The sequence below is a fragment of the Lactuca virosa genome, chromosome 7 (assembly GCF_052849685.1).
Source record: "Lactuca virosa cultivar CGN04683 chromosome 7, Lactuca_virosa_CGN04683_v6, whole genome shotgun sequence".
NCBI classification, from domain to species: domain Eukaryota; kingdom Viridiplantae; phylum Streptophyta; class Magnoliopsida; order Asterales; family Asteraceae; genus Lactuca; species Lactuca virosa.
The window spans coordinates 165,310,047-165,337,808 of NC_136432.1; the positions used below are offsets into that span (position 1 = coordinate 165,310,047).

A 27,762-nucleotide genomic window follows, 5' to 3' on the forward strand; every position below is an offset into this window, starting at 1 on the left:
TAAGACGTCCAAACCTTTAAGGTGAATGTACAAACATTTATCAACAAATTACAAAATACAATGCATTAAGTACAAATGTAAAATTAATATTGAAACATTTAAACCTACATGCTTATCTTACCCAATATAAAGGATTTAAATTTTAAAAAAATCATACTTTTTGACTAGAATTAGTCAACATATGAAAAACCAGAGCTTAGCTGGTCAACAAGTTCTTGAATTACTCACGTTTTGAATAGGTCTTCAGTTCTCATCTTCAAATTGAACTGGTCAATCTTCAAATTGAACTGGTCAATAGTCAAAGAAGAACCGGTATTTTCTGCCAATTGAATAGGTAAGTGGAACTACTCTATAAAGCCTCCTTCAGCCACCCATATTCGCACCAATAAAAGAACCAGGAGGATTGATTGTGTTGTTAATTTTTGTTTGTTGTGCATCTTAAGGAACAAACAATTCCATTTTCATCTACGGTCCTTCTCTTCAGGTTCGATCTATTTCTTTCACCGTAAGAAACCCTAATCGATTCAAACCATTGTTTGTCCATTCCTCTTTAGTTCCTTTGGATTCCCGTATAATGTAAGGGGGTATGCTTATTTTTTCTGATTTTGTTTTTTTTATGTATGTTATCTATTCCAACGCATTCTTTATCTTGGGTTTTTATGAGAATGTCGAGGTGTTCTGTTTTACGCAGTTGTGTGCGAGGTCATCCAGGTGAGTCGAAAACCAGCTCTCTATGTTATCATCGCCGCCGCCTACATATTGCCTTCCCCCTTTTTCCTCAATCAAATCCACCGCTGCACCATCCTTCATCTCTATTTAATCTCTTGGTGTTTCAATCTTCAAGTTGACTTTCACCTATTTGTGTTCTCTGTATCATCATATCTAGATTTTCTGATCTCAGTCGACTCATGTTTTACCGTATAGGACATCTATGGCTCAAGCCCGCATCACCATCGCATCACCACAACCGCTGCCAGCGCTCCTACTATTTGTTTCCAAATCCAGAAATCCAAATCGACGCGTGTTCCACCTACTGTCATCTATATCTGCTACCGATCTTGGTTCTTCTTTGACCACCGTTCTAGATCTATGGTATGTTGTCACCATTGAATTCTCAAAAAACATTCAGGTAAGCTCCTTCATTCTTGAACTGCTCCCCTGTCTTATACAAGTTAAAGTTCTTCTCAATACCAGTCTTTTTTGGCCCAGTTAGGTACTTATTGTTATCAAAATCTACAAATGGTGTTGAGAAAACTTTTGATCTTCCTGTCCCATTCTTGATAAAATCATTCCAATCTACAAGTATACTTCTTTTTCTTTATCATTTTCATGTTCTTTACAAATTAAGTGGAATTCCATTTTCATCACTACAAGAACTACCCATGTAGGGAAGTCATTGTCGTGTTGAAGGAAGCAGGTGATACATGGATCCAGACGAAGCTTTCCTTCTGAAGGATCTTGAGGGCTGCCAATTGGAAGCTTTCAGCAAGGCCTACTATGAACTAGATCGGCTACTATAGAACTACCAAACCTTTGTTTCTCTATCCATTTCTTTTTCTTCTTAATTTTTATACAGATAATAAGTGTGAAACATATTGTTGATCCTGAGGTTGTTTTGGTTTATAATTTCTAGGTTATATGTTCTTCATGACCATTCTCAACCAGATGTGCTAGAAGTGAAAGGTTATTCAATTTCATTATTTATGATTGAGAAAACACAATTTAATCTATTATTTATAGAGCCTAAAACTTTATTTACTTAATTTTCTTGTATTACTGAAGTGTTTGATGATTAATCACTTGATCTAGAATTGATGGTCATGAAAAATGTGCTCACAACTTTGTACTTGAGAAGGCTATTGATATGATTTAAGAAAAATAAGATCCTGGTGAAGTTGGCCATCTTAGGTAGAACTGGATGTCATAGCTAAGTGGTAAGTCCGTTCATTACTTTTTCTTTGTTTATTTGGGCACTGTATCTCTTGGTTTTCTTGAGTATCAACCATATTATGCTTGTATGGCATAATTAGTTATGGATGCATATATGTAATTCTAAAAATTAAACTAATGCTTACTAGATAAGAATTGTTGTTGATAAAATCATTTTAACTAATGTTCCATTATTTTTTTTGTTAATTCTGTTAAATAAGTGAAAGATTAGGAAACTAATAATTTATTCTCAAACAAAGGATGCAGAGCAAGAACCATGTTTATAGGGGAGGTGTTTGGAAAATTAAGTTATACATGTATTTATATTAACAATAAATGTAATAATCATTGGATCTTGGCAGGTAATGTGGACGATAAAATAGCCCATTTCAGATTCAGGGTTATTCATGAGGAGGGGGAGGGGTATATTGGTCATTTTAAAGAAGATAGTGAATTTGTATGTGTGTGAGTGTGGTTATGCCAGGGGAGGGGTATATTGTTCATTTAAATGAGAGGAAACGTGGTTGATTCTATTTTATTCTTAGTGTATGAAGACACAAGGGAAGGCGAGTCAAAGGAAGTGGAAGCCATTTCATCGGATTTGGTTTGAAAGACATAAGGGTATGTATGTTTTTCCATTCTGAATCGATATCCTTTCAGATTCGCTTTCATTTTGTTGTTTTTTGATGTTTGGAAGAAGGTAGGTATCACTTAGTCTTCATTTTTGTTGTTTTTTGTATTAACAATCATTGAATTAATTTGATATTTGAGTTCCCTAAATGCATACGTGAGTGATTTTACTTCAACAAGCTAACAACACATGAAAGAATGGCTCCACTACATGTTATATATTTTAGTATCTTGTGACAGGAAGTCATTATATCATTACGGAAGGTCAAAACATGCTCAATAAAAAATGAGTAACTTTTAATAAATGTACGTAGGGAAGTTTACATCTCTCCAACACATTATATGGGTTAATTTTCAATTCCAGGCATAATTTTTTCAGGAGAGAGCATCTACCGGTTAAGTTACTCACATGCAAAGTAGATGATTCTGCTTTGTCTGTTGTAGCTATGACTGCTGAAAGTTGTCTTCTTTCTCATCCCTATAACCAATCATTCACCTTTTGTTTAAAAATATAATTTTAACAAACCCTCCAATCCATGTTGATAGTGACGTATGTTTGTTTTTTATTTCTTTTTATTTGGTTTTATCTTATGAATTATTTTATCTTTTCATTTTCTTAAACAATAAAAATATAGTTTATATAAGCTACATTGGTAGAGATATTATCTCTAGCTGCATTTTGAGTTTTTTTAATAAAGATGAAAATTTGGCTCGACCCATTAGGAATCCATGCCTATATATTTCATTACTACAACAATCTTGTAGTATTTATGAAGATGTGAAATAAGGGCCTCAAAGAAACTTGAAGTGATATTGCGATCACTTTTGTAGATCTTATTGAATATTTATGGAAATGTCATTCATTTCTATTATTTCTACTATATGATGAATATTCCATTTCATCATAGTTGCAGTTGAAGACCAGTTTGCAATTGCAACTAATAAAATTTATTTCTATACAGAGTTCTTTTGCCGCTTCAAAAAAGAATAAAACTATGTATATTGCCTTTTAAAATATAATTTTTTTTATGTGAGTTGTTAATTGTGCCTATATAATATGTTTGATTAATATCTTCAACAATTGTAGCATAGTAAATTTTCAACGTCTTCAAATATTTACACATTTTTCTTGAATACAATAATATATTATATAATAAACATAAAGACAATTTTAAAAACCATATACTATTATTTGGACTTATGAAAATTAAAACACTTTAGATATCTATTATTTAAAATAGAGAAATTTATATTTAACAATGTAATCAAACATACTTAACAATGTCTGTGGTTCATCCTTTCTCATAGTCGTAGATGTCATAAATTATATATTGGTAATTTCAATTAAGTTGATAAATATAGTTGACAAATATTAGTTTCATAAATATATTGTTAAGATTAATTTGTTGATGGAATAATTTCTGTATTATCTTAATTAAAAGATATTTTGAATTTTTTGTTTATCTATCAAAGAAATTGACAAATTATTATAGACTGATAATATATTATTAAGATTAGTTTGTTCTTGGTGAAATTAGAAAATATGACTATTATTGATAATTGTTTATATGTATTAAATTATTTGCGTAAAAAAACTAATCAACTGTAGAAAATAATTTTAGAAAAAACAATTTGCACCCGTCGCTTGGCGCGGGTAAACGGCTAGTATATATATATATATATATATATATATATATATATATATATATATATATATATATATATATATATATATATAACCATATACTAAAAGTGTTATCATATTTTGTTGTAAGTAAATGAATTGATGGTACGTTCCTTTCCTAGTTTACTTGGAGTGTAAAGTATATGTACGTGAATCATGTATTGTTCCTCTGTTCTAGAATATAATATTCACTGATCCCCTAAACTATACCTATTATAGTTTATTATAATGTTTATTTGACTGTAACCGATTTGTGGGAAAGACTCAATTACCCACGTTTGCAACTGAGTTAAGCACGTACTTTAAAAATGGGTTTTTATAAACAACAATCTAACATCTTTTAAAAGAGTTTTTGAATTGATTTAATAACTTATAAAAGCATAAGAATTCTTTTTGTGTGATGGTTATCACAGGTAAATATTAACATAATTTAATTGTGTTCAACTTGTATTCCCCCTTAAAAGCATTTAAAACCATTTAAAAGGTAGATTATATGGGTATGAACTCACCTTATGTGAGTTACTCGATTGAAGACTGGAATAAGGATGTTATACTCACGAACGAAGTCCCATAGCATAAATGAGTCCTAAATAGCATGTAATGATACATATAGGCATGAAATTAGTGAATCTAACTACAAAGGCGATTAGGAAACAAGCTAGGATGCAAGAATAACTCACCAAAGGAGTGTTAGAAACAAGATAGGAGGCTAAAAGGGAGTTCACGACCACGCTAGAAGGGTTTGCAGCCTCATGAAGGGTTCACGGCCCTATGATGGTTCACGACCCTTTGATGGTTCACGGCCCTTATGAGTGGTTCAAGGCCCAACTTCAGGGAAGAACACTTGAAGATCTTGTTGTTTGGCAAGTGTTTGAAGATCCTAAGTTGTATTCTAAGGAGATACAAAGAAAAGGGATGTTTAACAGTGAAATTGGTGTTCTTGATATATGATACTTGAGAGAGAATGGGATGTTTACGGCCAAGAGAAGAAGAAGTGAAGGAAAATGAACCAAACTCATATATATGCATGGTGTTCTCGGCCTAAGGAGGGTTGACGACCGTGAACATGGTTTGCAGCCGTGAACCTCGCTTGTTGAGGTTTATGGCTCAAATGAAGTTCTTGGCTCTTGGTTCTTACGTGGTTCACTTCCTAACACACATCCCTTACGTATACTAGCTCTAGAAACCTATAAGTTTGACCTTCAGTTGATTTGTTTGACCTTACCAGATATAAATTTTCGGGTTGTGACATCATCCCCCCGTTAGATGGAATTTCGTCCAGAAATTAGCTTTCTTAGCAGGACTCTTGGGGTCGTGCTCCTCTGAATGGTAGAATATCCACTCCTAGACCTGGGCAACTTTTCCCTAAAGTTCATGATAGGATTCATACCTGGTCCATCTATCATTACCTCGTGTATACAAGGTGTATATAATTAAGATTAATAAGAAGGTCGGATGTGCGACTCTTCCCCAGGTCCACAACCAAACAAGGAACAAGAGATAGGGTGGAAGCACACATTCTTAGTCCGCAGAATCTTAATTATATACTACTCTCACGTATACACTTAGTAGTGATAGGTTAACCTTATTCGTCCTTAGCCTCTGTGCTTCAACTTGACCTGTTGGATGAGTGGTAGTTCTGGAAGGTTTGCTGGGTATACGTCGGGAAGGTTTCGGAGGTCAAAGTACTCCTCATGAGTACTTTGGGGTTTAGAGTACAAGAGATAATTTTGAGGTCTGGGTCGGGTTGTCGTTACGAGTGACGAGGGTTTCGTTAATCGGTCGGTTAAGGCGGTGGGTTTTCGTAACACATGAACTTGGTATGGTGACGATCACGCCAATCCACGTCGAATAAACACGCTAGACTCTTTATAGAAACAAGTGTTAAGTCGGTTTGACCTTCTAGTGTTTTCAGTTTTCTCCTTGATATTACCACTGCAACCTAGCGTACCGCGATAAGAGAGTACTAGCAGTGAAAGTGCTTTGATTACTAGTGACAATACTTTATATTATGATCCGTCTCAGGTACCTCTATGATCGCTTGGTATATACAATTCATGTATAATTAAGATGAATCAGACGGTCGACTGAGTGACTCTGCCTTAAATCCACAACCAGAAGAGGAACAGGAAATGAGGCGGAATCACTCACTCTAAGCTTGCAAAATCTTAGTTATGCATAACCCTGATGTATATACTAAGCCATCATATCTCACCTGAATGGATCTTTAGTTCTCTTATGAATGTTGTGACTTGTTCGAGTAAATAATTTATAACTACTTTTTAATTTCCCCAATTTTCAATAAAATTATTGAATACTTTTCGTGAAATTTTGATGTCTAATTATTGTTATTCAGAATACGTACCAAAAATCTCAAAAGAGGGGTTCCTCGTTGCTCCCTTATGTCTTGTCGTTAAACTCCTCCTTCTCCTCCGTCATTTCTCTCTGTTGGACAGTCTCTCTTGAAATGTCCCATTTCACCACATGCATGGCATACTTAAATTATACTAGCATCGGTGGTTGAAGTGATGTGTTGAGTCGGAGTTTATAGAAGCGAGCTTCTTCATCATTTCTCTCTGTTGGACAATCCCTCTTGAAATGTCCAGATTCGCCGCACCTATAACAAACCTGGTTTACTTCTACTCCGGGTACTTGGGAGATTGGTCGTGTCGGCACCCTGTAGAAACGGGCAGTGTGCCCCTTCCTGCGGCAATTCGTGCACTGCATCTCCCGACAAGATCTGGTGTGGTGGAAGTTGCATTTGTTGCACTTTGGAAGATTTCCAGCATATCGGTTGACGGGGGATGTAGTGGTAGATGTAGTGCCAGATATTGTGACAGCTGTTGTGACCGCAGCGGCAGTCACGGGCTGTCGTCTCTTGGTAGGACCTTGAGCCGAATTTTTCCCTTTTTTGTTCCAGAACTTTCGTTTCTTGTTCTTAGGTTTGTGGTCTGGGGTGTCTTTGTCAGCAGACACGCGCTAGTTCCCTTGTTTGTTACTGAGATTAGCATAACCGACACTACTTCTGCTTCCACTGGCGTTATTATCATTGAGCTGTGCCATGACGGCTGTCATAGCGGTTGTGACCGCAGCCTGAAAAGTAGCAAAGTCTATCTACAGAATTGGTGCCTCGCCAGATGGTTGGTTTCCTCCTTGTGAAGACATGATTCTATTGCATGGCGAGAAATGATCTCATGAGTAATGATGGTCATTAGTAGTTGTCTTCCACCAATTTTTAAATATACTTATCAATTTCATGCTTTGTTGGACTATTCTCAATGTTTCTGCCAACATTCCTGAGACGTATCTATGGTAGTGAGTAGAAATAGGTATTGTACGAGTGTTATTTAAACTAAGTTATTACTGTTTCTGAGTGTATCATGTTCTGACCTTCGTAGGGTTCTGAAAACAATTTCTAATATAAGTCTATATAAAATAAACTTATGAATTTGTAGTGACTACTCTCGAATGAATTTATGTGAATTGAATATCTGTTACCATCTGTTACGAAAATGAAATAATCCTAACACATAGTGTGAGTAGTGTATTCACTAAATCACTAGGTTATTTTTAGTTTATTAGTTATTTGTGTGACGCATAAGACATTTGGTTTCTTCGGCTGATACCTCCTTGGAAAACTCCTCATGAATCTCCTCTTGTTCCTCCTTGACTCCTCTGCTGACTGGTATGATGGAGTGGTTACAGCTATCTAGGTTTGTCGTGCGAGAATGGAAGTGTCTAAAGAATCTATGATATTAAGTGAAACATTATGGGGTAATCCTTACCGGGTCCTCCTATAATTGTGCAGTGTATACAAGTTGTATATAATTTAAGATTAAGTAGACCTTCGAATAAGTGACCCTACTCTAAAACCACAACCAAACAAGGAACAGGAAGTAGAGCATAGATCACAAATTCTATGTCTATAAAATCTCAATTATATAAAACCTTTGGAGTATACACTCCGAAATTATCGACCTACCAATAAGGGTCTTTTAATTTTCACATAAGTTATTTATAGTGCCTAAAATACTCCTATAATATTTTAATGGTATTAACTTGGTAAGTTTTAAACTTATTGTTATCTTATAGTATCATAAAATACTCCTATAGTATTTTAACTTTATGTTCTGCTCTATAAATCCTTTTGAATAAAGAGTTAGGTAAGTTTTAAGTCTATTGCAACACCACATCACTCCCAAACACATATTGGTCATATCTCAAATAAATATAGTTGATCAGGCTATATTGATCCCAAATATGGTTACATAACTGTCCAGGTTTGACTGCAGTGTCCAACCTTTAAATACTTTTGTTTTGTTCTTCTTGTGATACTTGTTCTAGTATGTATTTATGTATGCAAGTATGTATAATTTTATAAAAATATTGTTATATTTTAAAAATATACTTTTAGTCAAAGCACTTCGGTCCCATTGTATTTATAGTTGGATATCTTTTATAGGTTGATGTACTTAGTTCACTATAAACAATGCTCTGATACCAATCTGTCACACCCCCAAACCGGAACAGCGGAAATGTCTGGGGGTGGATGACTTCATGTTAAGTATCATAACACATGCATCATAGTAAAACAAGCAACAACATCCACTGCATTAATATTAAAGTTTTTACATGTATTCGATTCACATGAGGTTGACTCCAAAAGTAAATAACAAACCAAGGACATGAAGCTACTATGCTCCATCTTCTGAATCCCGGTGCGTGTACCTGTCTACTAGTTTCCTGAGAATACAAGTGATTTTGAAAGTGTATCAACATTTAATTTGGTGAGTTCATAAGTATTTTCGTTATAAAAAGTATACTCTTAATTCTTTAGAAAAGTTCGCATGTTCCTCTAGAAAATCCTATATTTTCTGATATGATGAATGATAAGTAAAAAACGACTCTGAAAATTCCTTCTATAAGTACTTAACGGATACAAGTTATATAAAATCCAGATCAAACAGATAATCGATTGTGTGAATCTGCCCTAAGCCCACAACCAAACAAGGATTAGGAAATGAGGCAGAACTCACACATCCCATTGTTTGTTAAATCTTCATTGTATATAACCCCGGCGTATTCACTAGGTGCTTACGGAGTTAACTGTAATATTTCTTTGATATTTGATGAAAATATACCTTAAGAAAATCATATATTTTCTTTAGTACACTGGTAACCACAATAGTTCCTTCTATAATCACTTAGTTTATACTAGCTATATATAATCTAATATCGAACGGATAGTTAATTGTGTGAATCTGCCCTAATCCCACAACCAAACAAGGAATAGGAAGTAAGGCGGAAGTCATACATTCCACTGCCTATCGGATATTAATTATATATAGCTCTGATGTATAAACTAAGGAATTATATAATTAACCATTTAAGGTCCTTTATGTTATACTAGTTTAATAATAAGTATTAAACCTTTTATAGATAAGTTTCTAGTTTCACCTACTTAATGTTCCATCCGAAAAGTATGTTTTAGTACTAGAAAGTGGTATGCTGTATTTGTATGTTATGACCTGACCCATACCTGTTACCCCCTATGATTACTTGGTGTATACGGGTTACATATATATATATATATATATATATATATATATATATATATATATATATAACTAAGATCGAATAGATAGTAGACTATGTGAATCTGCTCTAAGCACACAACCAAACAAGGAACAGAAAATGAAGCGGAAAGCACACATCCTACTGCATGTCGGATCCGATTAGTATATAACCCTAATGTATCTACCGAGGAATCATAAAGTTAGCATTATAGGCCCCATTCAAACTGTATGTTCATGTTACTAGGAAAGTTATGTGGTGTAGTCCCAGTGTTAGGAAAACCACTAGAAGTTATGAAATCCCGTACTCTAAACGCCTTAGTCAATACTGTTGTGAGTTTTATATATTGTTATGTTTTATTTGTTATAAACCGGTACTTTGTAAATGTACCCTTTTAAATAAAACCCGGTACTTTGCAGATGTACTCTCTTGGCACGCATGGCGTACTCCGCTGGGAAGAAATAATGATTTTTGGACCTTGTCTGTTAACATTGACTTTGACCAAGTTTGACCTAAGGGTATTTTGAGTTATCTGGTTAATTATTGATTAAGATTGTATTTATTGTTATTTGGCGCGAGGTAATCCGGTTCGGCGTTCCGAGCAGTTATTTTATTATCAACGGATTAAGGTGAGTTTCCTCACTGTGTTTAGCGGGTCGAAGGCACCAATGCTGACTCATGATCTATTATGTTAGAATACTCGTTGTTTGTGTGACACTTGTATATGTATGTGCTTATATGCTTACTGGGCAGGGCTCGATGGTTATTTTGTATGCCATTACGTGTTATGTTTATATGAATTGTATGTTAGCGGGGCCCGTTATGCGAGTTAGGGTGGTGCTCGTTATACTGATTGGGCAGGGCCCGTTATGCGAGTTAGGGCGAGGCCCGTTATACTGATTGGGCGGGGCCCGTTATGTGCTATGCATGTATGGTATGTGTTATTTTGGGGAACTCACTAAGCTTTGTGCTTATGATTTTCTGTTTATGTTTCAGGCACTTCTGGTTTCAAAGGGAAGAGTCTGGGATGATTGCAGAGCACTCACCATTCGTTTATGCATTTTGTGATTTACTCTGATGATGATGATGTATTGATAAAGTTCGATTACCTTGGTATTGTTACAATTATATGGTTTACTGTTTTATTAGTTTAAAAATGAAAATTTTCGGGTATTATTTTTGGGACGTTTCAAGTTGGTATCAGAGCTTTGGTTTGATGGATTCAGACATACTCTGCGGTGTGTCTGAAATCAAACTGAGGGTTTGGTAAAGTTTTTCAAAAAGAAATGTTTTTTTTAAAAAAATGGGTTTTTAATGCAAGAAAGGTGTGGTGCATGCAATCGACTGAGCTCAAGTAACTTTTTCCCAAAATATCCATACATGTTATCTGATATGATTTGATTTATGAATCTGTGATATGTTAGAAGAGCATGCTAGTGATAGGCTAAGGATCTACATGATAGAATTGCCTGATTATATGATGCATGATATCCTAGGTTTCTCTCTTTTATGAAGTTGACAACATGTAGGGAAGAAATCCGAGATAACGAATACAAAAGATCAAGAACAATCAAGAATCAATCAAGAATCAATCACCATCATATGCAAGTAATCTGATAAAGGTTTTTGTGTATATTGATTATGATATGAACGTACAGAGAAAAACCTAATCCGGTAAAAAGGTTACATCAAAAGCTAACCTAATGATTTATTTATAGGGAACAATAAATATAAAACCAACGCCTTAAAATAAAACAATGCCTTAGAAGAGCTCGATGAAGAACTTCTACTGTAAAGGCACCGTAGGGAATCATAAAACGATTAACCCTAAAAAGCCTTCCCTAAATAACCAATCATGCCAAATCAGTTTCAATATCTCAAATACTCAACAATCTCTTCCTAGATACTGATGAAGATCACGATTTTCTGATTTTCGATCTTCTTGACATTTCTCCCCCTAAATTGTGAGACACATTAGCACATGGGGTCTTCAAAGCGAGAGAAATAAATATTATCTTCCAAATACGAACTCCCCCTTGAATAATCGTCACTCCCCCTTAAATCTTCAACAAATACCATGGAGAGAATCCGGAAAGTTAAGAAGAATCACCAACAAAATTCAAAAGTCGTCAGATTTGATGAGATAAATCCTTTTAGAATATACCCGATACTCAAAAATTAAAACCGGAAAAATTACAAAAATTAATTTTGTATTTTTCGATTTTTAAATATTAGACAAACAGAATAGAATAAGAAACAAAAATTTAGAAGGGATTAAAAAGAATAAGACCAAAGATAATAATTAGAAATAAAAATATTTTGGAAAGAAAGGGTAAAAAGTGGTAAAATTCCAAGAAATTGAAAGAATTAAGAATCTGGGGTAGAAACGGTTAAGATCCAAAAATTCCAATGGTTAAACCCATGAATTTGTAAAGGATTTAGAAATGAGGTTAATTCTGCTAATCTTTGTAACTTCTGAGGACTGAACTGTAAATGGAGTCATCTTCTTCATTTAATCTGTTACGAACACGCTTTTAACTCTCAAAAGTCAAAATTAGATTTTCAAACGCAGCCTCTGAACAACAATGAACTCTAAATTGTTAGTCTAATAAGATTTTGGGCTTTATTTTGTATTGGGTTTTATGATTGGGCCTTTTCGCTAGGAAATCCTAATTAGCTTGTCTATATATTATGTCTTTCCTTTTCATTGTATTTGTACTTCTTTTTGATAATAATATGAAACCATAGCCGTTATATGTATTTCACTTGTTAGTTTACATGGTATCAGAGCTCGGTTGATTATCTGTAGTTTTTCGTTTTTTTTTGGGGCGAGTACTGTTCATTGGAGTTACTGTTCATCGATTACTGTTCATCGCGATACTGTTCACCGCGATTACTGTTCATCGGAGTTACTGTTCATCGATTACTATTCATCGCGATTACTGTTCATCGGTGTTACTGTTCACCGACGATACTGTTCATCGGTGTTACTATTCACCCGACGATTACTGTTTATCGACGTTACTGTTCATCACGAGTACTGTTCATCACGGCTACTGTTCATCACTGCTACTGTTCATCGCACTATTCATCGATACTGTTCACATGCACTGTTCATTGCCACCATCTGCAATTTTGGGGTATGCCTTTTTTGCTCGTTTCTGTATTTGGTTTGGTTTGAGTTGTTCGTTTGTTGGTTTTGAGGGTTTCGTTTTCGTCTAGCTTTGTTGATTTTGAGATCTTGATCATTTTTTGCTGCTACTCGTATTTACTATTTGACTGATATTGAAATATGGCCCCAAGAGATGATTCTCTTCAGTCCATTAGTATTCAACTTGATGGCAAAAACTATGCCTGTTGGAGTTATGTTATGAAAAATTTCTTGCGAGGCAAGACTGTGTGGGGGATTGTTACAGGTGACAAGAAGAAACCAACAGACGAGAAGGCCGCTAATTATGCAACCTTACTGGATTTATGGGAGACTGATAACTCCAAGATCATTACTTGGATTAATAATTCTGTCATCCAGTCTATTGGTACTCAGTTGGCGAAGTATGACACGACAAAGGAGGTTTGGGATCACTTGGCTAGGATGTATATTCAGTCTAACTTTGCATAGCAGTATCAGTTAGAGTTTGATATTCGAGCCCTCCAACATAACAATCTCAGTGTTCAGGAATTTTATGCAGCTATGTCGGATTTGTGGGATCAGTTAGCTCTTATAGAACCTGATGTGTTGAAGGCTTTTAAGCCTTATATTGATAGAAGGGAAGAGCAACGTTTGGTTCAGTTCTTGATGGCATTACGTTCATATTTCGAAGGTCTATGTGGATCAATCTTGCATCGTACACCTCTTCCCACTGTTGATTCAGTTGTTCACGAGTTGAGTGATGAAGAAACTCGTATCAAGTCCCATGCTGACAAAGCTCCCAAGACAGCCACTCCTGCTGTCTTTGCTGTTTCACAACGACCCCAATCTTCAAACCAAAATCGTCCCATAGTTGCATTTGATGAGTGTGCTTTCTGTAAGAAGAAGAACCATTGGAAGGCAAATTGTCCTTTGCTGACAAGCAAGGGAAATCAGCAGCAACAACAAACAAGATCACCAGCACACTCTCAGTCTTCACAGCAGAACAAGTCTTCTGGACAGTCACGTCCCTCTTTTTCATCTTTTAGGCCACCACAGTACGCTGCTGCTACACCTTCAGTTGAGAATGAAACAGATTTCACACCACCATCAGCCATGTATCCATAGATTTTTGAGCAGTTCAGACAATTCTTAGCTACCAATCCAACTGCCATGTCAGCTTCCATGTCTCATTCAGGTCTGTCTTCATCCAACACGTCAGGTATTCCTTCATCATTGTGGATATTGGATTCTGGTGCATCTCATCACATGTCACCACATTTTTCATCTTTTGCTTTATTATTTTCTCGTACACCTGTCTCTGTTATGTCTGCTAGTGCTACACCCATGTCAGTAGAGGGTGTTGGTTCTATTGTCACTCCTTATATATCTTTAACAGATGTGTATTACATTCCTACACTTGCTTTGAATCTTGCATCAGTCAGTCAGTTGTGTAAATCTGGTTGTTGAGTTTTCTTTTCTGATTCATTCTGCTGTGTACAGGACATTCGGTCTCGGAGGGTGATTGGGATAGGCCGTAGACTTGGGGAGCTTTATGTCTTGGAGCAGCTACATGTTGCTGATGTTGCTGCATCTAGTGTTGATTTGTCGTCTTTTCGTTTAAACCCTTCATCGTCTCCTTTTTATCTTTGGCATTCTCGTTTGGGACATGTTTCAGCGTCTCGTTTACAGTTTTTGGTTTCCACTGGTGTGTTAGGCTCTTTGAAATTTGATGATATTTCTGATTGTTGTGGTTGTAAACTGGGAAAATTTTCTGCTTTACCGTTTAATAAAAGTGTCACTCGTTTTGTTGCTCCCTTTGATATTGTGCATTCTGATGTGTGGGGTCCCTCTCCGATAACCTCCAAGTCAGGAGCTAACTATTATGTTTCATTCATTGATGATTACACTCGTTATACGTGGGTTTATTTTATGAAGTGCATGTCTGATTTTTTCACCATATATAGTGAATTCAGAGCTATTGTCAAGACTCAACACTCTGCTATCATAAAATGTTTTCGGTGTGATCTGGGAGGAGAATTTACCTCCAATGATTTTAAACAATTATTGGCATCTGATGGCACTATACATCAATCATCTTGTACAGACACTCCTCAGTAGAATGGTGTTGCAGAAAGAAAACATCGACATCTCCTAGAAACTGCTAGATCCTTACTACTCTCTGCTCAAGTTCCCAATATGTTTTGGGGAGAAGCTGTTCATACCGCTACTTATGTTATTAATCGCATTCCTACTGCGTACACTTCGGGGAAGTCTCCTTATGAAATGTTGTTTGGAAAACTCCCAGATTATTCTTCAGTACGAGTGTTTGGGTGTACATGTTTTGTCTTGAAGCCTCATGTAGAGAGAGATAAGTTGTCTTCAAAATCATCTCTTTGTGTTTTTCTGGGATATGGTATTGGTCAGAAAGGTTATCGGTGCTATGATCCATCAAATCAGAAACTGTATGTATCTCGCAATGTCACCTTTTTGGAGCATATTCCATTCTATAGCATTCCTGTTCAGTCACATGATGCAACCCGAGAGGAGCTTCGTACTATTGATCCGTTTAGCATTGACATTAATGATCCACCACATGTCACTGATCCACCACTTGCTGCTGATCCACCACATGTGGCTGATCCAGCACCTATCGTTGATCCTCTGTCTGCAAATCATCAAGACCCCCCCCCCCTCCATCGAGACCTTATCGTAATAAGAAGTCCACAAAGCTTCCTGAATTTGTCTATTCCTCTTACTCACCGGCTTTTGCCTCTTTTATTGCTAATGTACAACGTCTCTCTGAGCCAACATCCTATAAAGAGGCCATTTCTGATCCCTTTTGGCAGACCGCTATGGGTGAGGAACTTGCAGCTCTTTATCAGACTCATACATGGGTTCTGGTTCCGCTTCCACCTGGAAAACACACGATTGGCTGTCGTTGGGTTTATAAAATCAAAACAAAGTCTGATGGATCCGTTGAGAGTTATAAAGCCAGACTTGTTGTGAAAGGGTACGCGCAAAAGTATGGTATGGATTATGAGGAGACGTTTGCTCCTGTTGCAAAAATGACGACTGTTCGCACCTTGATTGCAGTTTCTTCCATTCGCCAATGGAAGATTTATCAAATGGATGTCAAGAATGCTTTCTTGAATGGTGATCTTCATGAAGAAGTATACATGTCTCCTCCCCCTGGTATTGCTCACCGACCAGGTGAAGTTTGTCGACTTCGGAAGGCTCTATATGGCCTCAAACAAGCCCCTCGTGCTTGGTTTGAGAAATTTTCTACGGTGATTACTTCTCTTGGTTTTCAACCAAGTAACCATGATTCAGCTCTATTTATTCGATGTACGAATGCAGGTCGGATTATTCTTTCCTTATATGTCGATGACATGATTATTACTGGTGATGATCATGATGGTATAAAGTCTTTAAAGTGTGATTTGGCTCACCGTTTTGCTATGAAAGACTTGGGATTACTTCATTATTTCTTGGGGATTGAAGTTGCTCAATCTCCAAAGGGTTATCTTTTATCTCAAACGAAGTATATTTCAGATTTGTTTGAACGTGCACGACTGTCACACCCCAAAACCGAGAACGGCGGAAACGTTCTCGGGTGGAGGACGTCATGTACAGTATCATCAGAATGCATAATAGTAAAGACAAGCAACAACATCCATTGCATTAATATAATAATTGTAATACAAGCGTGTTCTGTATAGTTTGTAAGACACCAAAATATAATCAAAATAAAAGAGGAGTCTTGTATGTGCTCCATCTTCTCAAAAGCTGCATCTGTACCTGTCTACTGATGACCTGAGAATACAAGTTATTTTGAAACCGAGTATCAGCATAAAGCTGGTGAGTCATAAGTATTTAGTGACTTTGCTTGTATAAAAAAAAGTTTACAACAATGTAGTATAATAGCTGATATCATTGTTTGCCAATAGTATACTCCCTAGAAAATCCTATATTTTCCAGTAAAAGTAGTCTTCTACCAAGACCCGTTTGTTTGCATGTTTGATCCTTTGAAAATGTAAACGTTTTCCCCAGTGAAACTATCAGTAAGAAAATATAGTTTTAGACTTTATTCATGTAAAGTATTTGGGAAAATAAGGTTTTACCCCAGCAGTGGCACTGCCGGCTAAATGAAATAAAATGCAGACTCCAGGTAGTATTAAATGTACAATACACCTCGGGGAGCCTGTTTGGCCTTTAATTCTTAATGTGTAATTAAAGGTTTGAATGTGAACTCGTATGTAACCATGCTGATTGACGATCGAATAACTGATGACCCTCCGAGTCATATGTAGTGATGTGACATTTTGTCACCCCTTGGCCTTTCGGCTGTGACTGTAGCTAGCAGTCGGGATGTGGGAGTGTCTGTCCCATATAGATCTATACACACAATGCCCGCTCTCCCTCTAGGAGACTCTGGTTACACGGTGATAGCACAATGAAGTGTCGTATCGAGAAATAGTATGTCACATTCTAATGATAGTATATTCTCTTGTATTTTGTATAATGTATCTTCTGGTATAATGTATAGGGTGTTCTCTTGTATAGTATATAGTATTCTCTTTGTATAATATTTAGCATGTATTGACTCATAACTGTACTGACTCTGGTAGGTGTCATTGTAATAGTAGTAATGTGTAGAAATCTTTAACTATACCTATTGTAGTTAAATAGTAATGTTGGTTGCATGCCTTTGTTACACAAAGATACTGAACTGAAGTGAAGACTTTTATATCCAACACAAATATATAAGATATATAACTAAGAATTCAACGACAGTCGGACAAATAACAGAATACCCTAAGTCGACAACCAAACAAGGAACAGGAAATAAGGTGAGCTATCAGTCCTAAGTCCTTCAAGTCTTAGTTATATAAATATATTAGTATAGATATGGTTTTGAAGATAAACAAGTTTAAAAGAGTTTGAACACAGTTTTGGCATTTAAAGAGTTTGATAAAAGGTTTGAAACACTTGAAAACCCAAAGTTTGATGGAAACTTGAAAGTAGTAGCAAATCTTGTAGTCTGTTCTAGTTATTAATCACATATGATTAAAGCAATAACTAGAAATATTGAACTTGTTCCCCCCCCCCCCCCCCCCGGTAAAACCATTTAAAATCATTTAAAAGGTTAATTAAGGGGTATGAACTCACCTGTAGTGCGTGGATTGGATGGAAGTGCCGGGTAGGATGCTAGGTGTCAAGTGAGGACTTGAACACACACATGGATCCTATGAACATGTAGTGATACATAAATGTATCTAATTAGTTATTTTATAACTAATCAACCAAGTAAAGACACTCTAATATGTGAAAACACTTTGTTTCAAGTGCTAGGAGTGCTAAGGGTTGCATCTAAGGAGAGTATGGCTTCACATTGGAGTTTACTCCTCAAATGGTCACCCTACATGTGTTTACGGTTGATGGACCATTTCCCCCATGAGTTTACGGCCGTAAACTCATGGTAATGGTGCATTTGTGTGTTTCAAGGTCCTATATCTGACAAGGAAGGGTTCTAAGTTCGAATCAAAGGCTTAGGAAGTGGTTAGGGCACAAAAGGACCCCTCATTGGAGTTTACGGTCCTTGGACCATCCTTGAGAGTTTACGGTCGTAAACACTTGGGTTTACGGTCGTAAGCCCATGAGTTTACGGCCGTAAACTCATGTATGCCTCAACCTTTTCGTGTTTTGGTGTTTCTATCTCATGCATGCAAGTTTCTAGCCCTTTATCCAAGCATTTGAAGGTGTTAGGGGCATCAAAACACCATTTGGGGCTGTTTACGGTTTTGGGAGATCCCCAAACCGTAAACACATATCTTCTTGGGGATTTTGATGATTTTCCAAAGGATTAACAAGTATACTAAGTAAGTAACTAGATAGGAAGGGTACACTTACTTATATGAAGCTTGTAAGAGTAATTAGAGCCCAAAAACACTAGTGTGTGTTCTTGGTGTTCTTGGTGTTTTGATGAACACTTGAAGATCTAAGTAAAAACCAAGAATCCATGGATGATTTGATGTATAAACACTAGATTAAGTGTTGTATGAACGAATCTAGGAAGGAAATACTTACATTTTGGCGGATTTGAAGAAATGAACTTATGATACTTGAGAGAAAAGCTTGGTGTTCTTGAGGTGGGAAGTGGAAAATGAGGAAAAGGTATGTAAACTCATGCTATATGCATGAGTTCTTGGGAAAATGGTGTTTACGGCCCAAACACCTCTTGTTTGGCCGTAAACACCTAGCTAAGGTGTTGATTGTTTTGTATGCTACACATCACTTATAACGGCACTTCCTTTTATTTAATCGTTTGACGAAAAATAAAATAAAACACCCAAACGGACTTAAATCCGGCCAAAAATGTACTGAAATGTTTTTTTTTGAATATTATATGAAGTGTTTAACTGTAGCGATTATACAAATGAAAATTTCGGGTTGTCACATCATCCCCCCGTTAGAGGGAATCCGGTCCTCGCTTGGCGTTCCAGCGAACCTTCACGATTGGGATGCGGCTTTGTTTCGTTCGTTTAACCTCGCGGGCCATGATCTCTACAGGTTCTTTCACGAAGTTGAGGCTCTCGTTGATCTCGATCTCGTCGAGTGGGATTACAAGAGTCTCGTCGGATAGGCACTTTTTCAAGTTTGAGACGTGGAAGGTAGGATGTACATTACTGAGTTCGCGGGGTAGGTTGAGTTTGTAAGCTACGGGGCCGATTCTAGCGAGAATCTCGAAAGGCCCTATGTATCTTGGATTCAGCTTTCCACGCTTTCCGAAGCGTATCAAGCCTTTCCAGGGTGAGACTTTCAAAAGGACTCGGTCTCCCACCTGGAATTCCAAAGGTTTCCTTCGTTTGTCTGCGTAGCTTTTCAAAAGGACTCGGTCTCCCATGATCTCTACAGGTTCTTCCATGAAGTTGAGGCTCTCGTTGATCTCGATCTCGTCGAGTGGGATTACAAGAGTCTCGTCGGATAGGCACTTTTTCAAGTTTGAGACGTGGAAGGTAGGATGTACATTACTGAGTTCGCGGGGTAGGTTGAGTTTCTAAGGTACGGGGCCGATTCTAGCGAGAATCTCGAAAGGCCCTATGTATCTTGGATTCAGCTTTCCACGCTTTCCGAAGCGTATCAAGCCTTTCCAGGGTGAGACTTTCAAAAGGACTCGGTCTCCCACCTGGAATTCCAAAGGTTTCCTTCGTTTGTCTGCGTAGCTTTTCTGTCGGTCTCTAGAGGCTTTCAATCGTTCACGAATCTGAACGATCTTCTCTGTCATTTCCCGAATGATCTCTAGACCCGTGAGAGTGCTGTCAGGAACTCGTCCTTTAGCTAATTGAGTGTCACCTACCTCAGCCCAGCACAGAGGGGATCTGCACTTCCGGCCATGCTCGTGTGATAACTGTTGTTGTACGAGAATTCGACAAGTGGTAAGTGGGTATCCCACGCCTTCCCAAAGTCGATCACACAGGCTCGCAACATATCCTCCAAGGTTTGGATAGTCCTCTTACTTTGTCCGTCGGTCTGTGGATGGTAGGCTGTACTCATGTCCAGCCTCGTTCCTAGGGAGCTTTGTAATGACTGCCAGAATCTCAAAGTGAATCTACTATCTCTATTTGAGATAATAGATATAGGAACAACATGCAGCCGTACGATCTCCCTAATGTATGTTCTGGTAAGCTTCTCCATCCTGTCGGTTTCTTTGATGGGTAGGAAGTGTGCGGACTTGGTCAATCTGTCGACGATGACCCAAATGGTATCAAGTCCACCCGTTGTCTTGGGTAACTTGGTTATGAAGTCCATAGTGATCCGCTCCCACTTCCACTCAGGTATCTCCGGTTGTTGGAGTAGACCTGACGGTTTCTGGTATTCAACAATGACCTTCGCGCAAGTAAGGCATTTACTTACGAAGGTAGCAATCTCTGCTTTCATGTTAGGCCACCAATATGACTTCTTGAGATCCAGATACATCTTATCTGAACCTGGGTGGACGGAATATCGAGTATTGTGCGCTTCCTTCATGACCAAGTCTCTGAAGCCACCGTGCTTCGGTGTCCAGATCCGGTCCATGAGATATAAGGCTCCGTCACCCTTGGCTTCCAGGTTCTTATCCATTCCTCGCAGGGATTCTCCCGCTACATTTTCAGGTTTCAAAGCTTCGAGTTGAGCCTCCTTAATTTGTGCGGATAGATGCGAATGGATAGTCATTGTTAGTGACTTGACTCTTCGGCCAGAATATTCTTTCCGACTTAGGGCGTCTGCCACTACGTTGGCTTTACCCGGATGATAACGAATTTCGCATTCGTAGTCATTGAGTAGCTCGACCCACCGTCGTTGTCTCATGTTGAGCTCTTTCTGGTTGAAGATGTGTTGGAGGCTTTTGTGGTCGGTATAGATGGTGCTCTTCGTACCATACAGATAGTGTCTCCAGATTTTTAGGGCGAACACAACCGCTCCTAATTCGAGGTCGTGCGTGGTGTAGTTGACCTCGTGTGTCTTCAACTGTCTTGAGGCGTAGGCGATGACCTTACCTCGTTGCATCAGAACACAGCCGAGCCCTTGGTTGGATGCATCGCAGTATACCACGAAGTCTTTTATCCCTTCGGGGAGGGACAGTATCGGTGCGGTGCATAAGGCTCGCTTCAGAGTTTGGAATGCCTTCTCTTGCTTCTCTTCCCAGTCAAAAGCCATGCCTTTCTGGGTCAATATAGTCAGGGGTTTCACGATTCGAGAGAAGTTTTGAATGAACCTGCGGTAGTAGCCAGCGAGGCCTAGAAATTGACGAATTTTTGTAGGCGTTTTTGGTGCTGACCAGTTCTCAATGGCTTTAATTTTGGAAGGGTCCACGTGGATTCCTTCTTCGCTTACCACATGCCCTAAGAATTCGACTCTTCGGATCCAAAATTCGCACTTAGAGAACTTCGCGTATAGCTTCTCCGATCGTAAGGTTTCCAGGACTTGTCGTAGATGATTGTTATGCTCTTCCTTACTTCGAGAGTAGATAATTATGTCATCAATGAAGACGATGACGAACTGATCCAAGTAAGGACGGCATACCCTATTCATCAAGTCCATGAATATTACGGGCGCATTGGTCAGTCCGAACGACATTACTACGAACTCGTAGTGTCCGTAACGAGTTCGGAAGGCTGTCTTCGGAACATCCTCCTCAAGCACTCGCAACTGGTGATACCCGGACCTCAGATCAATCTTGGAAAAGTAACTCGCCCCTTGCAGTTGGTCAAATAAATCGTCTATGCGAGGAAGAGGGTAATGATTTTTGATCGTAAGTTTGTTGAGTTCCCTGTAATCGATGCACATACGGAACGATCCGTCTTTCTTCTTCACGAACAAGACTGGTGCTCCCCAGGGTGAGAAGCTCGGTCTTATAAAGCCCTTGCTGAGCAGCTCGTTAAGTTGACCGGACAGTTCTTGCATCTCAGCAGACGCTAGACGATAGGGCGATTTGGCTAGGGGGTGGCTCCTGGGATTAAGTCGATTCAGAACTCGACTTGATGTTGGGGAGGTAATCCCGGTAGCTCTTCTGGAAAGACGTCGGGGAAGTCACGTACCACGGGGAAGTCTTTCAGGTCTTTTGCTTTCTGGCTCGTGTCGACGATGTATGCAAGGAACGCGCGATATTCCTTACGCAAATATTTCTGGGCTTGAATACTTGAGATGATACGAAGGCTTGTACTGGGTTTGTCTCCGTAGATCAACAAGGTTTCGTTATTTGGTAGGTTCAGACGGATTGCTTTGTCGAAACACAGAATATCGGTACGATGGAGACTCAACCAGTCCATGCCCACAATGACATCGAAGCTCTTGATTGCTACTGGTATGAGGTCGATTGGAAACGAATGGTTATCTACCGTGAGGGTACAACCTATGTAGATCTCGTTAGAACTCTCTGTTTTTCCGTTAGCCATTTCTACGACGAAGGTTTCTTTTAGTGGTTGCGGTGATTGTTTAAGTAAGTGTTTAAAGTTTTGGTTTACGAAACTCCTCTCTGCCCCACTATCAAATAGGATACAAGCATAAGAGTTATCAAGAAGGAACGTACCCGTGACTACTGTAGGATCTGCTACTGCTTCATTGTGGCCAATAACGAGTAGTCTGCCTGCTCCTCCCGCATTCCCAGCCTTTGGACAGTTTCTTTTGAAATGTCCTACCTCGCCACAGCCATAGCAGGCCTGGCATACTCCCGAACTGGGGACCTGGGAAATGGGTTTGGGTGGTGTTCGGCAAAACCGGGCAGTATGGCCCTTCCGGTCACAGTTAGTGCAGTGCATTTCCCGGCAGGGGCCGTTGTGATGGAAAGATCACTTGGTGCACTTGGGTAGACTGCCTGCATATGTTTTGGCGGGTACAGGGGCAGCAGGAGTAGTGGCAGTATGGACTACCACCGTTTTGTGGGTTCTTTGAAGAGGATTGGGCTGATTTACCCTTCTTTCGGTCCCACCGCTTCCTTTTGTTGTCGGATGTCTTGGTCGGTGTAGTGGCAACCATTGTGGTTGCTGATGGAGTGTAGGGAACTTCATGATCAATCAACCTTTGGGCCAATTCCTTGGCACTGTCAAAGGTCGTAGGGTGTGATGCTAGAACGTTCCCTCGATACGGGGGCACTAAACCCCAGATGTATCTTTCAATTTTCTTCCCTTCGGTGGGGACCATGTTAGGACACAGAGTCACCAGGTCGCACAACCTGGTTGTATACGCCCCTATATCGGTCCCCTTCATCTTGAGGTTCCAGAGTTCCTCCTCGAGTTTCTGGATTTCGCCCCTAGGGCAGTACTCCCTTGTCAGAAGGTCTTTCAGTGTGTCCCAGCCCATGGCGTTGGCTGTTACCAAAGAGAGTGATTTGACATGGCCATTCCACTATGTCAGGGCCCTTTCAGTGAAGGTGCAAGCAGCGAACTTTATCTTGCTTTCTTCGGGGCACGAGCACATCTCGAAGATGGCTTCTGTTCTTTCGATCCATTGGGACAGTGCAATGATCCCTCCTGTCCCTTTGAAGAATGTTGGTTTGCAGTTCATGAAATCCTTATAGGTACACCCCTGTGTACGTGGGTGGATTTCACCATGTCTAGAGTTGGTGCCCGTTCCAGCTCCACTTATGTCACCAGAATTTATTTGGGCCATAGCTGCGGTCACAGCTGCAGTCACAACTGCTTGAAACATCACCGCATCGAACTGCGGAAGGGGTGGTGGCGGTGGAGTTTGACTTGCAGGCGTGCTTCTGGTCGTACGCTTGCGAGGCGGCATCTTTTACTGAAAGTTTATAGAAACGATGATAACCGTAAGAATCAATTGTAAGTACAATGAGAGTGCTTCATGGACTAAATCGCCATAGTCCAACTGTTAAGTAGTGACATAACAATAGAGTAGGGAAAACACAAGAGTAAGAACTTTCCAATAGATTAGATGTCTGCCAATATTACTGGTATTACTCAGGAAAGTTGACCTAACAGTAGGTCTGACATCAAACCATCAGGGGAAAATGTTGGCAGTTTAAAAGTCTAGATAGAGTACTTTTAAAAGTTAGGAATATTTTACAGACAAGTGCTCTCTAGAGCATAGGAAAGAAAGGCTATTCCTTAATTCAAAAGTAAAGGCGAGTTGAATTCTTCTACCGGCGACGGGTGTCTCTCGGACGAACCCTTAGGTCTGCCAGTTGACGTACAACTTCCCGAAGATGTCGCTCATGCGCTCTCTGACGCACCCGGAGTTCCATGACTTCGGCTCGGGATGCAGCTAGTTGCTGCTGCAGAGTCTCATTGGTCCTCCTAGTCCTATCCACCGTCTCTTCGAGTTGACGAATACGGAATGTGTGAAGGCTAGAGTTGGCATCAATTTCGACTACTCGCTCGATGGCTGCATGGCCTTGCTCGACGTTCCTAGCAATCCTTCGGACCATGATGGGCAGGACTCGGTCAGCTGATCCTCCCTCACTTATATTGTAAAAGCTTCGGTCTCCATTGAAAGGTAAAGGCTGACCCTGCTTACCACTCCATCGATTCAAGGTTGTTGCCCACATGGGGGTGGGACCATGAAATGCCGGAGGGGGGTTGGGGTTTGGAGCTACTGGGGGTAGGTTGTTGACTTTTGGTTCGGAGTCGGAGCTATCCGAAAAGCCTTCTGCACGGTGATCATCCAAAGGGATTGGGTGATTTTCTTCTAGCTCTTCATCAAGCCATCCACCAATGCCTTGGTTTGGATAGTACGGATCGCCAGGGAGATGAAAGCCAACCATGCTATCTACTCGAGAATGGGGAAAGAATAGTTAATAGACGTACTAATCTAAGATTATTATAAGATGATCGTTATTAGTTGATTCAATACTTGCATGGTGCATACCAATTACATGCAACCGAGACAGGATAGACCTTCGAATAAGTGATCCTAACTCTAAATCCACAACCAAACAAGGAACAGGAAGTAAAGCAAAGATTACAGATTCTAAGTCTATAGCGCCTTAGTCACATGTAACCGTAGATTATCCACTTAGCAACTATTGCCCTTCTAGTAACGACCTTTTTAGTTCTCACATATGTAAATCATAGCAATGCAGAATACCCCTATAGTATTCTGCTCTAGTGTTCTCGTTGTGGTAGTGTTGGTAAGTTTTTAGACTTGTTGCAACACCACAACCATTTTTAGGCACATGCTAGTCACTCCTCGGGAAATGTAGTTGATCAGGCTACATTACCCCATATTCGACTATATGTCTCTAAGCCTAATCATGCTGTCCAACAATGTTAATACTTTTGTTCTGTTCTAGTATGATACTGACCTTGGTATAAATAGATGTATATATATACTTAGTTAAATATTTTATTATTTAAGAGTATATATTCTTGGTCAGAGTGTTTTAATCCCGATGTGTTTATAGTTCGTATATCTTTTATGGGTTGATATACTTGATTCACTATAAACAAAGCTCTGATACCAATCTGTCACACCCCAAAACCGAGAACGGCGGAAACGTTCTGGGGTGGAGGACGTCATGTACAGTATCATCAGAATGCATAATAGTAAAGACAAGCAACAACATCCATTGCATTAATATAATAATTGTAATACAAGCGTGTTCAGTATAGTTTGTAAGACACCAAAATATAATCAAAATAAAAGAGGAGTCTTGTATGTGCTCCATCTTCTCAAAAGCTGTATCTGTACCTATCTACTGATGACCTGAGAATACAAGTTATTTTGAAAGCGAGTATCAGCATAAAGCTGGTGAGTTCATAAGTATTTAGTGTCTTTGCTTGTATAAAAAAAAGTTTACAACAATGTAGTATAATAGATGATATCATTGTTTGACAATAGTATACTCCCTAGAAAATACTATATTTTCCAGTAAAAGTAGTCTTCTACCAAGACCCGTTTGTTTGCATGTTTGATCCTTTGAAAATGTAAAAGTTTTCCCCAGTGAAACTATCAGTAAGAAAATATAGTTTTAGTCTTTATTCATGTAAAGTATTTGGGAAAATAAGGGTTTACCCCAGCAGTGGCACTGCCGGCTAAATGAAATAAAATGCAGACTCCAGGTAGTATTAAATGTACAATACACCTCGGGGAGCCTGTTTGGCCTTTAATTCTTAATGTGTAATTAAAGGTTTGAATGTGAACTCGTATGTAACCATGCTGATTGACGATCGAATAACTGATGACCCTCCGAGTCATATGTAGTGATGTGACATTTTGTCACCCCTTGGCCTTTCGGCTGTGACTGTAGCTAGCAGTCGGGATGTGGGAGTGTCTGTCCCGTATAGATCTATACACACAATGCCTGCTCTCCCTCTAGGAGACTTTGGTTACACGGTGATAGCACAATGAAGTGTCGTATCGAAAAATAGTATGTCACATTCTAGTTATAGTATATTCTCTTGTATATTGTATACTGTATCTTCTGGTATAATGTATAGGGTGTTCTCTTGTATAGTATATAGTATTCTCTTTGTATAGTATTTAGCATGTATTGACTCATAATTGTACTGACTCTGGTAGGTGTCATTGTAATAGTAGTAATGAGTAGAAATCTTTAACTATACCTATTATAGTTAAATAGTAATGTTGGTTGCATGCCTTTGTTACACAAAGGTACTGAACTGAAGTGAAGACTTTTATATCCAACACAAATATATATGATATATAACTAAGAATTCAACGACAGTCGGACAAATAACAGAATACCCTAAGTCCACAACCAAACAAGGAACAGGAAATAAGGTGAGCTATCAGTCCTAAGTCCTTCAAGTCTTACTTATATAAATATATTAGTATAGATATGGTTTTGAAGATAAAATAAGTTTAAAAGAGTTTGAACACAGTTTTGGCATTTAAAGAGTTTGATAAAAGGTTTGAAACACTTGAAAACCCAAAGTTTGATGGAAACTTGAAAGTAGTAGCAAATCTTGTAGTATGTTCTAGTTATTAATCACATATGATTAAAGCAATAACTAGAAATATTGAACTTGTATTCCCCCCCCCCCTCCGTAAAAGCATTTAAAATCATTTAAAAGGTTAATTAAGGGGTATGAACTCACCTGTAGTGAGTGGATTGGATGGAAGTGCCGGGTAGGATGCTAGGTGTCAAGTGAGGACTTGAACACACGCACGGATCCTATGAACATGTAGTGTTACATAAATGTATCTAATTAGTTATTTTATCACTAATTAAGCAAGTAAAGACACTCTAATATGTGAAAACACTTTGTTTCAAGTGCTAGGAGTGCTAAGGGTTGCATCTAAGGAGAGTATGGCTTCATATTGGAGTTTACTCCTCAAATGGTCACCCTACATGTGT

General features: G+C 38.6%; 1 protein-coding gene across 1 annotated transcript; it reads left to right on the plus strand.

The window, feature by feature from the left end:
* The first annotated feature begins 13,109 nt into the window (after positions 1–13,109).
* Positions 13,110–13,436, plus strand: LOC145127292 (uncharacterized). Its single transcript, XM_079062511.1, has one exon. The coding sequence runs from the start codon at positions 13,110–13,112 to the stop codon at positions 13,434–13,436; it is 327 nt and encodes a 108-aa protein (XP_078918637.1).
* Positions 13,437–27,762: the final 14,326 nt, after the last annotated feature.

What these genes read in the sequence shown, in the direction of transcription:
- LOC145127292 (XM_079062511.1), top strand. Translation starts at nt 13,110, where the DNA reads ATGGCCCCAAGAGATGATTCTCTTCAGTCCATTAGTATTCAACTTGAT.